The sequence below is a fragment of the Notothenia rossii genome (genome assembly GCF_949606895.1).
Source record: "Notothenia rossii genome assembly, chromosome: 1".
Classification (NCBI taxonomy): Eukaryota; Metazoa; Chordata; class Actinopteri; order Perciformes; family Nototheniidae; genus Notothenia; species Notothenia rossii.
Window position 1 is genome coordinate 77,023,856 of NC_136912.1, and position 17,558 is coordinate 77,041,413.

General features: G+C 39.8%; 1 protein-coding gene across 1 annotated transcript; it reads right to left on the reverse strand.

Moving 5' to 3' along the window:
- Positions 1 to 143: 143 nt before the first annotated feature.
- lurap1 (leucine rich adaptor protein 1) lies at positions 144 to 14,485 on the reverse strand. The gene is made up of 2 exons (XM_079677668.1): positions 13,651 to 14,485; positions 144 to 5,213 (listed from the first exon to the last, which is right to left on the reverse strand). Exons 1-2 carry the CDS (start codon positions 13,861 to 13,863, stop codon positions 4,407 to 4,409), a joined length of 1,020 nt encoding a protein of 339 aa, XP_079533794.1. The 5' UTR covers positions 13,864 to 14,485; the 3' UTR covers positions 144 to 4,406.
- Between the last annotated feature and the right edge of the window lie 3,073 nt (positions 14,486 to 17,558).

Consider the following 17,558-nt stretch of genomic DNA (forward strand, 5'->3'; position numbering starts at 1 on the left):
TGCTACTGATCAAGAGAAGATGAGGTTTTTTTTAGATTTGATTTGTCTTAAAGACCAATATGTCAAACTGCTGAACAGGATGTTTTCATGAGCAACCTAACTGTGATTTCCCCATGTTATAAAAAAATAAAAACACAAGCAAAAACATTTAAAATATCTTTAATCATTGGATAAGCTTGTGTAATTGACATACTGCATAATATAATTCTCCACATTTATGAACATTGTCAGTTATTTGTTAAACATTTCCACTTCACAAAGAAAGAAATAACCTTTTTCTCTGACAGATTGCATAACAAAATAATAAAAATGCATCCTGCCATGGATAAAAACCACATTCCACTCACTCAAGCAAGGTATTGATCGGGCTGATCCAGTGGACTGCAGTCAGTCTCTCTGGCTTTTATCATTCAATCGTCTAAGCTTTGTGTTGCCTTAGTAAAGTTGTTCATCCGGCTCAGAGCCCGGTGTGCACTCAGTGGGGTTTATTCCAATTTACTTCCATTTCTTTGAGGAGTTTGGGATGTGAACAAAACCCTCACTGGGAAAAGTACGATTCAAGGAAAGGAAAGGCCTAATGGCTCTCTTTGAGGAGTTGTCAGGTACCAAGAGACCCACGTCAGTCCTGGGATACATTGTGCATGTGTGTGTTTGTGTATGTACCAGAGGAAGGAAGAAAACAGCAGGTCACCGGGAGTGGAAGCTTCCTTTTAGCTGCATGCTGTGTGCATTGCTGCTTAGCTCACTGTTTATCCCTTTATTCTGCCTCCAGGTAGACACAACAGTCTGTCCTTTCGCTTCTACAACATGGCCAAAGCATGCAGTAAAAGGGCTCTTGACAGTATGTTAGGTGGCTTATAGAAAAGATGGCTGAGCTGCGTGCTAATGCAGAACAGAGCAGTGGTGAGTATGAGTATGAGAATGAGGGAGCAAAAAAGGCTTGATGGAAAGGGATTTACTTTGCCATGTTGTGCTGCTATCAAAATGAAAATGTGTCTTAATTTGGTGAATTCCTGATATCTCGAGGAACATGTTTTTAATCTGAAGCTTTTGCCACCATTTGATTTCTCACTCAAGGTCTGTCAATACAGTTAACCACTCCCTTTACAAATTATATTTTATTACAATAGAAAAGGTATTGTTTTTAGCCCCCTTTTTTACTTTGCCGAGTGCATAACAATTACAAATGTTTTCTATTTTCCTAACTTTGTTGACAGTCACCAAGCTTTATACAAGCTTTTTTATTAAAATACTGAGCTTTCAACTGTGACTTTTCCAAGTTGCTTAATTAGAAAAGTATCATAGTATTTAGGGTATCACTGTTATTAAACCATGATTTAATGGTTAATGTTACAATGCGTCTCATCTTCTTCATCTACCCTGCCATGATTCAGACAGTACTGTTACACAGACACGAGCAGTAAACACTGTTTTATGCCACCACTAGAGGTGAAGCCTGCCCACTCTCATTGTCATGGCAACCGTGTGGATAACCACTCGTCTATGTAATGCCGTTTGTCTTGCTGCCCAGAATAGCCGGAGGGTGCCTGGCACCTAGAGCCAAGGCAAACACAACACACACTGGCCATCTGATACATGCTGGACATTATAAAAAGAAATTGGTAAGATTTCAGAGAGTAAGCGTGCTACGTTGTGTTTTCCTCCGTAACCTAAGAAATACTGGAAAGCTTTAAATGATATGTATTTGTTGCACATATGCCAGCTAGTAAATCCTCCAATTGTATCCATGCACATAGCAGCTTTTATCCCTCTTTCAAAAACAATCATGCCACAAGCGATGTTTCCTTGCACCTATACTGTACGCAATGTAATCTCCGCCAAAGAGCGGTTTAAAACATATTCTTATGTTAAACTGGAAAACACATGACATCTTGGGCTTCAGTGAACCTTCACAGAGACACACTACAGCTTGACGTAATGTGTTTTACAGGTTTGATCCCTGTGCTATAATGTTTTTTCCCTCCATATGGCAAATTTGGAAAGAAAACCACAAACTAGCAGGGCAGACAGTCTCTTTGGCATGAGGTGTTGCTTTACAGCCAACACATATGTTAAAAAAGGGAAGAGGTTTCAAATGACTTCATGTCAGAGGCTGTATGATATACCATGGTTGAAAATACTTATCTAGCTATGGGTAGATATACTTATTTTTGTAGTCCAAGAAAAATTGGTTTTAAATTGTTTTAAATCATTTAAGAGTTCAAGGTCCAGTTGGAGCACAGTTTTTCTTTCCTGTCTCCAGCACCGGCCTGCAATGGGTGTTTCTGTGGTGCTGGCTTTATAGTGCTGTCTCAAAGGCAGAGGGCATTGTGTGAGCATGATGTGTGTGTTGGCACAGACCAAGCTTTTCCATTGAACCAGTGTGGTGTGGAAAGTGGGAAAAGAAAGGCAATATAAAGAGAGAGGAAACACTTAAATGGCTCAAAAAAATAGAGATACTGAGTTTAACATCTTACTGTAGCTGGCCTTTAAGATGTCTTGACAGTGAGATCTGACAGAAAGAGGATTGATCAGATGGACTGGCTAGTTACATGTTGTTTTAAGCAAACATGAGGAAAAGAGACAGATCAACAATTTACTAAATCCATTTCCAAACTAGGTATGACAGGCCCGGTTTGTATTCTCCAGATGTTGAAATGTAATGTGTTTAATCCATTGTAATTATTGTCGCTCTACCCCTGCAGCATTAACCTGACTAACTGCTGACTGGTAGGAGATGTTGTAATACTGTGATGAATGAACTAAAACCGTTGGAGACTTGTCTATTCTTATCCAAACCTCAGTCACTGAAGAGTCTCACACACACACACACACACACACACACACACACACACACACACACACACACACACACACACACACACACACACACACACACACACACACACACACACACACACACACACACACACACACACACACACACACACACACACACACACACACACACACACACACACACACCCTCTCCCTAACAGTAGTCTTGGAAACTCCTGAAGAACGGATGATAATATTAGATTTGAGAAGAGGTTGCTTATATAAGCCACTAGAAAGGCTTCAATAAATATTGCTGTTCTTCTCTGATTGTTTTAGGTCTTCCACACATTTCTCAAGATACAACCAATAAAGCTCTCACCACAGCATGCAATATCCTCCGAGCCAACATAACGCATTTACCAGTCAACGCTCACATGGCGAGAGCACACAGACTGGTGGTCATTTGTACACGCAAGCAAGAGGCAAAAAATAATAAAAGGAGTACAAAGACTCAGATTATCATAACAGCAGTGCAGTCATCTCAGGAGGGAAAGGTACAGGCATATGCAGTTAAGGTGTACACCAATCAGGCACAACATCAGCTTAGAAAAACGTACACAGGTAACCATAAAGATTACAATGAAAAATTCAGCCATATTTAGTATTTGCCTACAACCAATTACGACTAGTACCTGATGCACAGAGTAGCTGTATTGCGATTTAAGGAACATACAATATTGCAAATGATTGGATAAGCACTGAAGGTATTTAGCTTCACAAAGACACAAATTAGTACATTATTTCTCAATAAGGGAAACCTTCACTAACCTCAGTGCTCTGTGTTCTATATTAATGTCTTCTACTTTTTCACAGGCAGCAACACGTTCGAAGAAACAAGCTTTAATATTCAGGTTTTGTTAACAATGTATTAAGTAATACTGGATATGACCATCGAGTGCTTAGTTATATTGTCTAAGACAAACTATTTGTAGCATCAATTACATTTCTGACTAAAAGAAGAAGGGAAAACTTTGGTCTTCTATTAATGTTCATGCAGTACAATCGTCTTTATTAGTGCCATCGGACTTATAGGCCCATCCCTGGACATATAAAGTGATTAAGGAGATCCCAGAGCAATATTCTTTGAGGGGTATGTGTAAATAAATTGTAGTTTATGGGATTTTTTGGGGGGGAATAAAAAGTCTAATTATAATTAAAATCTTTTAATTTACACAGGTTATATGTTTCAGTTCTCCGGCAGGTCATCATACTGTGCTTTAGAAAATAAACCAAATTTGGGGGGGGAAATAAATACCCTGAGAAAAACTAGGACACAGGATTTCAAAATTGTTTTGTCTGAATTTTTCTTAGGCAGCCCTGTTTGGCTATATTATGTTCAAAATCCTGAAATGTGCATCCAGCATAATACTGACATCAATGTTTCATAGAAAGTTAGTGCAGTCACAGGAGGGCACAACAAACCCAGTGTCTGTCAACAAGGAAAGCCTTGCTGGGTTTCATACATCAGCAGTTCACTCTTCTTCTGCTATCCTTCAGGGATCTGGTCAATACATTTTCAGAGGGGTGTTCAATAGTGGCTTTAGTCAACTCTGTCATTATCCCTCCCTCTACAAAAACGTCACATCTTCTTGCGACTGCACCCATCGCCAGTGCGAGTCATACTCTAGATGCATTTTGCCGTTCATTTTGCAAGTATCCAAGTCGATCGTTCCATTTTTGTAAGGTTTGAGTTTGGGGCTCTGGTTGGTTCCCAGTTTCTCGTTGAGGCTTGGGCGCATTGGGCGGGTTGGGCTGCCTGTCTGCACGTTTGGTTTCTCCAAGACGGCATTAGCCTTGATGACTTGAGTATGGTTATTGGCCTTAGGAACTGGGCTTTCTTTATCGATCTCAGAAGCCTTCGTCCAAACCGGAGCGTCTTGTTTGGGGCCTTCAGGCTTGGCTTGGGAAAAGGTTAATGGAAAAGCTGGTTTCCCATTTCCAACCCCAGTTCCATTTTCATTTACCACAGTCCGGACTCCCACAGCCCCAGAAACAGAACCAGGTGCAGTGACCGTGGCCCCGGGGCCTCCCACTGTCCGGCACGCAGCAGTAGCCTCTGAGACCATTGGGGTTGTGGAGCAGATGACCAACTCCGAGCTGGAGGGGCAATACTCGTCCATGTCATCCGCCAAGGTGTCCAGGTAGCTGCCGATGGAGATGTTATCCAGCTTGTCGTTGGGGTCCTGCAGGCTACTCCAGGAGCCTCTCCACGAGGTGTCAGGGCCCTCACCCAAGCTGTACTGGCTGCTGGTCAGGCTGCTGCAGCGGCTTGTGAGCGTGCTGCGCTCCTCCAGCAGCCATTTCACCGCCTCGATGCCTTCATGGACCGCCAGCAACTGCTGCAGGATCTTCACGTCCACTGAGCGCAAGTGAGCCTGCGGAGTAAAGGAGAAGTGGGTTAATTTACAAAGTTTATGACTATTTTTATGGTGTTATCAAAACATGAAGTTCGTGTTTAGATAGTCTGCAGTTTGCAACAGGGAAAACATTTTCTTTATGGGAGCCAAACAAACCAACCCGGGGAACCACAAGGACTCTGCAGATATTTATTTTAGGCATTCAGCTTTGGCTCCACAGGCGTTTGCAAACACCATTATAATGCTATTAAACCTTAACAGATTACCATAATTGGAAGTAAAGTATAACAGAAGCTGGCAGGTCAAGTATACCCAGCAACCAGGAAACAAATAAGGGGAGGCAAAGGGAAGAAGCCAAGAGACAGAATTAGAAGAGAACAGAACTAACTCCTCAGAAAAGCTGTTGAGTGATGGAAGTTACAGTGGAAAGACATAAGATCAAGGGAAGAAAAATCTTTACAAATATGTCTAAATGCCCTGTAAATGGTGCAGAAATAGTTAAACCTTTATTTAGTCATGATGTCATCTGGTGTTATAAATGAAGTAATGATTAATCAGAATCTAAAATGAAGTGTGTGTGTAGGAGGTTGAAAAAGCTAAACGATGAAAAAGAGGGAAAAGACGGCTGCGGTCATGGAAAATCCCTCCCCAGAATACATCAGCAGAGGTCTGCGGTGAGGTGCAGGGACAGGAGGTGATATATGGCACCGACATTCAGAGCTACCCACCCCTCTCTGCAGATTAGCAGCCTCCTTCAAACCTTAAGCCTTAGTCTTTCAGTATCTCTGTTTCCTCGACGTTGCAATGTTTCTCTTGGTTATTTCGTTGTTTACTGTGACCCAACAGTTTCTATCTTTTTCAAGGCTACTGTAGCGCAATTTTTCTGTAGTCACTAAAATGTATAGTTTATAAAAAGCATACACTACCATGTCTTACATTATGTTGTTTTGTTTGTCTCAGATAATTAATAAGACAGGTTTCATACATAATCACACCTACAATATGTACATGTTATATGTTCTGTTATTCCCAGAAGTACAAATGATCATGAATGAAAGATGTAAAATGAATCGGTTACAAGTAAAAAGACCAAAAAAAGCGTAATTGACTGTATCGATTCTTATAGTGTGTAAGAAGACATCAAATCATTTCACAGTTGTAAATGTGGTAAAATAACACAAACTGTAAGTGCATGGTCAGAAAACTGCACGTATAGCGGATTTCCAATGTTAGATGCAGGGACCTGAAAGACCTTTGCTCTCTGACCTTTAGGAGCCTCTCTCTTATTTCCTTATGACCATACAGGTTGTGTCAATAAAACAGTGGGAGGAGACATATTGATTCTTAAAAGCTGCCAGGCTAACCCTAACCCTATCTCTTGGTCGTGCATAATGTCATCAGCAGTTTTCTTTAATGAACCCCAAAACATCAAAAATAAAACCTCTCCCTGTCAGTGTGTTTAAGAGCCTGAGACTCTTCCATGTACAAGAAAAGCTGTGTAAAATAATAAGTTTTTCTTTTTCATTGGAAATATTGGCTGCATTGACCTATTATTGCCTCTATAAATCCTTTAAATGATGCAATCAGAGAAAGATAGCACTTCACTTTTACAGCCCGTAAATTTAGTATGTGAAGGTGGGATCGTCTTACATACAGCCCACTACGTTACCCATGCCATATGGCTACATCATAAACTCAAACACTGTTACTTCATCAGATTGCCTTACACTTTGTAATGGGCTGTTTGTGTGGCTTGTGAGGACATAGACTTACCCCAAACCCTAAACCATAACCACTACATGCCAAACCTTAGCCAAACCTTATCCAAACCTAAGCCAAAGCAAGACTTTAATTTGAACCAAAAACAAAGTGTTCATTCAAAATGAAATACATGATGAAGATAGTGGAAACTAGCTTTCTGTCTTACAATGCAGGAAGAGTCCCAACAAAACCTCTCTTTTCAGACTACACCTCCAGACCCGCTTGGGGAGAGTTGAACTTTTAACTTTTTGGCTTCTAGATTGGATGCATTTACTTATACCAAAGTGTGTGCCAGGGGATTGTAATCCAACAATGTGATGGTGGGAAAATATATTTGTCTCAAAATCAATAAATACAGGAACACACAAAGATATGCAAACATAATTCTGAATGCATGAATGGATAAAAAGGAGCTATGTGGTCAATGTGGTGCAGATCTGCTGATGCCAAACTCACACTGTAGGCCAACTACAACTGGCAGAGACAGCTTAAACAGGAAATTAAGGAATAGTCAGATAAATGAGAGGCAAAACCTCAAGATACAGATAAAGATATCTTCATCTGCTTATTCATAGCGTCAGTCCACCTCTACTGTACAAGAAAAAAATAAAAGCACACATTGCAGTGAGGGGTGCCACATCTGTCTTTTTGTGTGGCTGTTAACCAGTTGGCGTCCCGGGAACAGTCAGACATTTGGGGTGGGGTTCAGGTTTGAGGTTTTATGAAGCTGGCAGAGACTGAGTGCCTAATGAGGGTGGCAGTAAAAGTAGCTCCGTGTCTGTCAGCGCTGAGGTGGCACAATGCTAATGCAATGCTCTAGTCTGTGCTCACTCGGTTGCTGAGCTGTCTGATAATATAGATAGATTCATGGTTGCTCTCAAACTGCAGTGTACCATTCATTCTCCTTTAGGCTGCATTTTACAGAAAGACAGTAGAAATTGATCTGTATCCTAACTAAACCTACATTTAAACATTTGAAATGCATGTAAAAGTAAATGATAAAAAAAGTCTCTAAGTAAATTGATAGAAAAATGAACTAAAATGTAGGGATGGTAATCTGCTGATTTTTTTTTTTTAAATAACTTTGTTCTATAAAATGTTGGGTTTGTTATAAATCTGGAAATCAATATTGTAAAATATAAAGATAAGATTTATTTTTTTGTTAAATGAAGATATGTAAATATTTCTATTATACATGCCAACAGTGGAAACTGTTCAGTTCACATGCATGCCAACTGTGATGTATTGCTTGTTATGCTACAGAAATGATTTGATGTTTTTATTATTTAAGGATTTTTTAGAGCCATTAATTATAGGATGAGCTCATTATGGAGATGTCCCATCTGAATGAAAAAGGTCAAACTGGAACCAAAACGTTTTTATATTTCACCATTCATGATGAGAGCAGGAAGAGGTCAAGCAGGTCTTTTGAAGCCCTAAAACACACATTAATCATCCTTTTTTTTTCATGTTTAGTCCATCATTACACGGCCAAACAGATTTTAGTTTCCCTGCTCAGGCATGAAGCCAAGCACCCCCCGGCTGATCCATAGGATTCTGGAAAGCTCCTTTTCTTGCTTTTTATATCTGGTACAAAACTGTATGAGTAATGCCAACAATATTCAGCTATAAATGTTCTCTATTGAAGTGACCTTTACTGTAATGCTGTTCAAAAGATGAACTTCAGCTTTTGTTCCCAGATATTTTTTGTCAGCATCAATAGTTTTCAAATAACAGATGGCCTGTTAATAACTCCTTATCTTAGATAATTCAAAAGATATAATTAAGGTTTTATTTTTGTATGTCCGGAAAACATTTGAATCTTGGATGATATAAGTGTTGGCTTCTTTACAGCGAGTCTTGGCGTAGTGCTTGTGTTTCTTGCTATCTTCATTGTTGACAACTCATCTGTTAAAACACCAAAAATAAAACCCTAGCTTGTAATAAACCAAAATCATGCCTTAAGTTGAATTTGATGTGTTATGTTAGACCATTTTTTCATCATTCTGCAAAATGAAGTAGCAATGTGAATCTGATCAGATCATCCTCTCTATTAGACTTAACTATGAGAGTCTGAACACAGATGCAGTCATGATACGTCACACTGTGATAACTTATGCACAGCTGAATTGTGATGCATGACGCAGAGTCTCCCACGTGGGCAACAGCCTTCCAATGACACACAGCTACAGACTGCTGAATCACTGCCAGCAGGCGCAGCACAAACACACACTCGTTCCCTCGTACACCAGCAAAATAAACACTGGTCTCTCTCTCTCTCTCATGTCCCCTGATGTCAGTGAGTTGTTTCACCTTCCCAATCAAACTCTGCGGAAATATGGCAACCTTGCAGAGTCCCTACAGTCTCAATAGACAGCAGCAGGTCGGCCCCGTCTCACCGTAAACCTCCAACTGCTCCATCTGTCTGCATTCACCTTCAAATGATCTGTTAAATATCCACACATTTGTTGATGTCTTATTTTCTCTCACATGCCTCTGTCAATCAAAGCATTGTTCAATCTGTTTTTGTGACATTGTGTGTCATTTGTGACAAATGTATTGCTTCCCTTTAGAAAAACCAAACATGTGAGCATAGCCCAGCAGCAATCACATTTCTATTTCAAAAAATATTGATGTAATGGTCTCAGTACATTTGTCAACAATTTAATTAGAATAAGTATTTAAGGAGATAGTCAGTTGGCAGATAGAAGACTGAGATTAAACAGACTTTGAGATTGTGATCCTCTAGAGCTCAGCTAGTCACTTAAAGCTGACTTTGCAATGTCATTCATCTGCCCAGAGGTGAAAGACAGAGATAGAGAACGACATAGAAAAGCTTCAGAAAGAGACAAGAAGAAATGAACAAAAAAGGAATAATGTCATACCCCGAGCAATAACACTCTATTCAGCCTGTATGTCTCCCTTTGAGAGCTGAAATATAGGTGGAGATCATGCATAAAAGGAACAACGATACAAAAGGCACTCTGTGTGTGTGTGTGTGTGTGTGTGTGTGTGTGTGTGTGTTTGTGTGCGTGCGTGCGTGCGTGCTTGCGTGCGTGCGTGCGTGCGTGCGTGCGTGCGTGTGTGCCAGTCTTATTCGGTTTTAAAGGAGTGTCTCTGTATACAGTAAATCTGTTTACATCAGAGGAGAGTGTGTCTTCCATTAGGCAGCTGGAGACAAATGCACAAGACAGAAGCTGTAAAACAGAGATCAACAGCAACACTAAAATTAACAATGAATATTAAGTAACAATATTTATTTTAGTTCAGCTCACAGTGCTGCAAAATGTTCCCTACCATACTGAGTCACAATCATCAGAAAAGCGTGTGTCTGTACAGTTTACAGGCTACATGTCCGCAGACGGACTAAAGCCAGATATTAGACAGCTAAGAAGATCAAACCGAAAGCCTTCTCACTAATGAAGTACTCTCTCTGTATGTGTGAACTCTTATCTGGTTCTGTTTTTATACATAAGGGTTTCCTGCTTTTATTGTTGAATATTATGCATAGTAAGAGAAATGTCCAATGTACAAGACAAGCAAATTAAAGACATCCTATTACAGAAATTGTAGTAGTTTTTACTGTTTTCTGAAATGTTATAGACTACAAGATTAATGGTAATGGATGATTTGGTGATGTATCAAAAGCAATCTGCACTACATCGTCAAAATGGATTGGGTGTATCCTTGAAGTCTGACAAACGTGTTGTTTGTATTCTCATTTGCTTACGACTAGTGATCTTCTTCCCTGCCTATTGCTTTTGCATAGCTACGTATGTTTTTTGCTGTCACCATGTTGATTAATGAAAATACTGCAACCTACACTAGGTCATTTCACCACCTGGCAAACAAAATGGGTCAAAACTTTTTGAAAATTGCTTCATAGCATTGCTTGTGGTACAAACCTAAAAGCTTGACTACCATTTATTAACTGTGGTTGAGGGATGTGTTTTTGCTGTGTGAAGTTACATAACATTGGAAGGCAGTGTCTTTCTTTCAGTGTAACAAGGAGTGGAGACAGTTAACAAGAAACAGAGCATCATATCATTAGTGATGGTGACACTAAAACTCCGCCCACAAATACACACACAGACATTTAAAGAAAAATCCTCGATCTCACAGCAGACGGATGCTGCAGTCTGCCATCACCACGCTGTGTGGTTACAGTAAAGTAACAGATGAGTCATGATTCTAAAAACTGACCACACACACACACAAAATCAAATAAATGCACATAGTATGCTGTATGTTTATGTTGATATGGGCCTTATAGCTTAATTACATACAGTTAGACAGAAAGTATTCAGAATCAGAAAGAGTGGGAGAAAAACACGTGCAGATTAAATATGCAACGCGCATGAGTGTGTGTAGATGTGAGCTTTTCCATTAAGCATTAATCTGCAGAGACTGCACATCTTACTAAGCAGATTTCAGATGAAAGTGCAACAACACTGATTCTGCACTCCCTTTACACCTCACCACTCTCATAGATGAATGAAGCAATCACACACATACACATTCTCACACACACACACACTCTCTATTTCTCTCTTTATGCTAGAAGTTTCAGGAAGTGGCTCTTTAACACAACTTTCTCAGTCTTCCCTTCTTTGAAGCAGACCTAAATAATGGCTCAAATTGTTAAGTCCTGCACTCTGCCCTCAACGGATTCATACAATATCTCTAGAAGATTGATGAATCGAAATTGGAAACTGCTGGCTATGGAGTCTGTTACAACAATTATGTTGGCTTTGATATGCCTAATTATTGTCATCATTTGCTATTAAATGAATAGGTTCATGGAATGTTTGGGACTTAATTTAGTGTCTGGTCTGATGTTGACAAAACTAGGAGGGATGGTGTCACTAAATGAATCCAAACTAATGCCATGCATCCTATTCAGAATTGTGATGTCACTGTAAAGGCTCGACCTCAAACTCTACAAACGTGTATTTACTAGAAGACCTTTCGACAATGGAGTCTTTTGGGACCTTGAATTTGGTGGCAACACAAACAAATAATTTATTGCAAAAATGTTGATTAAGAAATATATTAACAGAAGATGTGATAAAGGCACAGACATTTCTCTAGACACTGGCGCCTGGTTTTAATAAGCTGAAATGTAAAACGCTTATGGTAATTTATTATGCATCACCATATTAATGAATAAAACACCATTTGATACACAATGTGACATGCAGTATATTTGCCTGAAATGCCCATGCATAAATGTAAACCACTTAAATGCAAGGTATTGGAACAGAGGCCAAATGGTAGCTATAAGCCCACATTACATAAAGTGCATCTGATTAAGTTAATGGAGAGAGACTATTCCCTTTTTAGGAGTCTCCAGACCTCTAAACAGCATCTGGGCTTCATGAGCTGGCATTGCTGTAACGCTGATGGGAAATTAGTTTATGCTTCTACCATGTGACAAAAACTGATGTTGATGTTTGAATGTTTCCAATGTTTGGAGCAATTCACTCAGACAGCCTGCTTTGTTTGTTAGTTTGGTGGTGGGGCATGTGCTCCGTTTTATAACCATAGGAATGTATGACATACATGATCACAGAACAGTTTAGTGGTGCATTATTGCTGAGAACCTCCACTGTTTAGATGAGAAGGGGTATGTGTAAACAAGTGAGGGACTTGTTTTTTTTAATGGAACAAATTGACCACTGCTAAACAAGAAATAACCTGCTGTCAAAACACAGTATAGCCTTGGCTGGAAAAAAGTTTGTTTTTGAAGCTTCTTCATGTAATTAAATTATAAAATATGTCAAATACAAAATGAGATTTTCAAACAATACATTACTTGAACTAATATATACGTCAAAGGATCCATGTACCAATATGTCAGACCAAAAGTAAGTCCAAGTATGTATACAAATTGGTGACATAGTTGAGAAAAAGCATAAATCTATATCAATGTATGAATTGGAGTTGGAGAGTCAACCCTCTGACAAAACACAGACTGTGAGTTCATCATATTTTTAGCCAGCTTTAGTGGTCAACTACTTTTCTACCAACCACAACCATATTAATTAAAGACATCCAATGACAAATGTCTCTGATAAATTTCATACAGTGGCCTCGATAAAAATATTCTTAACAGTGAAAGTTTCTGATTCTTAGAAAAATTAATTGCAGTAGCTTAACCTACAACAATGGTAAACTGGGTTTGAGGTCATTTAGATTAACAGGGTAAATATGTCCACCAGAGAGCAGTGACAGGATGATCTCTCAGGACGTATCTCGGTCTTCTCATTAACTGAAAAAAAGAAATCTCAGGGATCAGTCTGAAAATCATTGGAATATTTTATATAAAGATAAAAACCTTTGGTATTCGTGGTTTACAAGATATGCTTGCAGTCAGAAAATGTCACTATAATATGTTATCATAAACATTTTTACAGATATTTATGAGTCAAATAGAATAATTAACCATCCCTCTCGCATGATAAACTGATCAGCTGATTTATGTTTACATATTTACAACAACAGAGTCCAGTGGAGCAGGGCAGCTGGTTCAAATTCCTAATCAATATGATATCTCAATATGGGGACTTCATTAAATGCCACATCCTAGAAAACAAGAGCCTGGGACACGCGCACGCGTACACACACAAACACCCACACACAAACACCCACATACACACACACGCGCGCGCGCGGTCGATCAGAGTACTCTCACCATCTCCAGCTTCAATTTCCTGATCTTGTCATCCAAACTCTTCCTGCCCGTCTCCTCACTGGTGTCGTGCGCGGTGGCCAGCTTGGCATCTCCCCGGTGAGAAGATGCCTCCTCCCGCATCCACCTGAGCAAACCCTCGGGGGTCTTCCGGCCGATTTTCACCTCTATGTCTTTCAGATCTGGGACTGTCTCGCCGACAGTGCCTTCGTCCATTGTGTTCGTTTGTTTAAACAGAAAATATCCGCAAGATTACGTCCTTTTTGTTTCTTTGAAATGTTTGCCTGTCAAGCTTGGAGTCACCTACTTTAGGATTGCATGGCATCCTATGCGTCTCCAGCTGAGTTACACTGCGCAAGGAGAGAAAAACAACCTGACAGCATCACCACAACATAGTGTGGTTATCCTAGCAGAAAACTGCTTAAAGAAATGTTTGATTTAGCTATAATGTATGGTAAAAACTGATTAAGCCCGCATCTTTAAACAAACCGATGATCACCAAGTGTAAGCAGAAACAAAAAGTGTTCCGTTTTTTCGAGTGTTGTTAATAGGTCCTCCACATTAGTAAATGCAGCCAGAGCCCCAGAGTTCAGTGTCCGGTGTGTGAGCGCTGCAGACCGGGTATCTGTCTGCTTGGAGGTCCCTACGCTGAGCTACATTGCGCAGATTCCACCTGCATGATGACAGCGACCAGCAGCCGCAGAGTTGGAGAGCCCAGACTGTCAAGTCAGGTGGGTAATATCGTAGAGCTTCCGGTACAACCTTCAAAATAAAACATCCACAAAGAAACACTGACTACCTTGAACTACCAGTCCGTCTACATTCGTATACATTGCTTTTCTTTCTCAACCCGGCAAACAGAAATGCAAGAGCAATGCAACTTCGTTTTTTTCTGTGGCGAGGCGCGGAGCGGAACTCTCGGTAGTAATTTCAAAATAAAAGTACCCGCTTGGTAAAGTTTTTGGATATTGTGGGAATAACTGGGAAAAAGTTCGATACGTGCTACACAAAAAACTTCCTGGATTAGTCGACCCACACTCCGAAGCTTCGGTACAGCAGTAACGTCATCACTAGTTTAAAAAAAATGCTTTTAATGTGGACCGATTCTCCAGGAACAAGTGGTTAACTTGGTTAGCTTGTCAGTGTTTGTTGCTCCCTGTGTGTATCATTAGGAGGGGATTGTTACAGGCTTTCAGGATCTCTCCAACATCCTTCTGACAGAAGATTACCAAACATAGCAGAAGCCAGGCAAAGTTTGGCAAACATAGCTAATGTTACCCAACCATACAGCCATGGAATGGAGCCGTTTAACAGCAAATTGAGGATGCCATGTCTGTTTTAAAGTAAACTGTCTGTGGTTTATCTTGTTCTACTAACGCCCCTGTTCCATCATTAGCAGACTTGTCAACCTTGCTCTACACACAGATTAAACCAACATCATGGAATCAATCAACTCAGATCTGAACAAATGTTAGAATCAAGCCTGTGATTCGTATCATAAATCAAGTTTAGTTTTACAACCCTAATTTTCTTGCTTACACCCATTTCTACTGTAAAGAAAATAGATCCGGCCAATAATACATCTTTCAATTCAAATTAAGCTGTTTCCAGTTGCATAGATTTCTGTTGCAGGTGATTTTAAAATCAAACCTTTTAAATTGCTAATTTGGGAAAAATCTGAAAACTGGATTTCCGATTAATTTGTTCAGAAGAAGACATTTAAATCCAGCAGAGTCCCTGTAGAGGTGGGATGGGTGATGGCCCTGCTATGCTCCTGTCAATGTAAATGTAACATCTCTGCAGAAAAGGATTTCAGAGAACTTTGATACTGTGGGGTTGCCATCTCTGCACACGTTCATACTGTTCACAATATACCAATCTCCTCCCTTGACTGTCTCTCCTTTGTGCCAGAAGTTAAGACAGACATCAAAACAATGAAGTAGGTTAACGAGGGGTTAGTAAAAAGACCTATATCAGTATGTGGGACACATATCCTAATCCTACTTTAAAGGGGAGTACTGCCAATGCTATAGGGATTATTAGGGGTCAACATTTTACCGATAATACCTTTGTGTTGTCTCTTGGCTGCTGTTCTTAAAAATCCATTATCCACACTGGATCCTTTTTTAGCCTCAAATTCTGTCTTTGGATAAGAGGGTGCACAGAACAGCCACAAAAACGAGCATCTGTAATCATTATGTTACCATGCAATCAGCCTGGTTTCCACCATGGCAACGGTTGTTAAGAGGAAAACATTTTCAGAGCTCTGTACACCCACATGGTACAATGGAAAACGCTGCCAACGAGGAGGCAAATCTGCAGTACTAAATATACATTATGCAACACATTGACAGTAACCAGGGGAAGCACGGGTGAATCAGTCCTATTCTAACATGGCTGAGGTGTGGTTTTCATTAGAGTACTCCTCATTTACATGTGTGCCGATGTTCCACTGCTTCAAACTCCTTAATTTTACTGCCCAACTGTTCGGGTAGTCTGCTCAAACTTTAGGAAACTGTTTCATTTACATGAGCAAGATGCTCTTTCTATAATCCTCCCGGACTTTTTTTGTATCGATTTGTTCCCATTTACAGCTGGTATTGCACCTCAGCTGTCAGAGGAGGGATCTCTCTGATCTCTCTTTGAACTATCTCTCTAAAGGGTCTCTCATGTGCTGAGGCTTTGTGTAGTTTCTCCCTGCATTGTTGGAGAGCAAAAACTTGCTTGGGAACCACGTTTGATGTGGGCCTGTAATGCCCATCATTATGCATTTGACAGCGAGTTTGAAAACACATATCCACTCTCCTTTTTGTTATACTGCATTATTATAAAGCAAGTTTACCCTTTGGTGGAAGTGTTTGAACTTCTATGCAGAAGCATTCTGAAAAGAAAATGTGCTGTTGTGTGTCCCTGCTTTTTTAAGGTAATTATGATTTGCAGTATAATGAAGACTCAGAGTTAATGTTTGCTTTTAGGGGTTTATAAATTATATTAGCAGCTTTTAATACAGCTCCATGTATTTCATTTTAGTTTATATTAGATTTGTCATCACATACATTTCAACAAAATGAAGATAAGCTCCCGACCAGAAGTATAAAGTACATAATAAAGGAGTGCATACTGTATGGACAAGTGGAGGCGCAGGTTCAAATCCCAATGCAGCCAGCATGCCGCTGTGTCCCTGGGCAAGACACTTCAGCCCAAATTGCTCCTGTGGGGATTGCCCACAGTATTGAGTGTGTGTAAGTTGCTTTGGGTAAAACAGCATCTGACATGTAATGTAATGTATAAAGGAATCAATAGAGTGAATAATAGATCTCAGAAAATGTTTATACATATGTTACCATTTAACTGTATAAACATTGTGATGTGGAAACACTGAACAAGATGTTTTCAATATAAACATGTGCATCACTTAATGATAATAAACAAATTTTTGTAATGTAAGTGTTAAAATGTTCATTTACAGTTGTAGCATGAGTTTCCTTCACAGTTTTCCCAAGTCGCACGTATCCTGATGGTTCACATTCTTTGGTTTCCTACAGCTGACAGGCAGGGGCAGATATGGTAAACTGGAACATTCTCTAAAACAAGAATTCAAACCTATGTTTCACAAAACTCAAGACAAACATAATATTACCCTGTCAGGGTGGACTTAAAGGAATGTCATTTGGTTCTCCTGTAAAAAAACTAAGTTGTACAACGTTCTTTATGAATTGAGGAAAAAATGAAAAGACTTAAGAAAGAGGAAGTAAAAATTTCGAAAAAGTGATAGAGATAGATATGTATCCATAGTTATACGCATAACCCCCACTTCATCAGCTATTCCACTCCCTAGTCACTCCCAAGCCTAACCTGCTCAACCTGTCTGTACCTGGGTGTCAGGAGTGGGTGGGTGGCTTCTGTTGCAG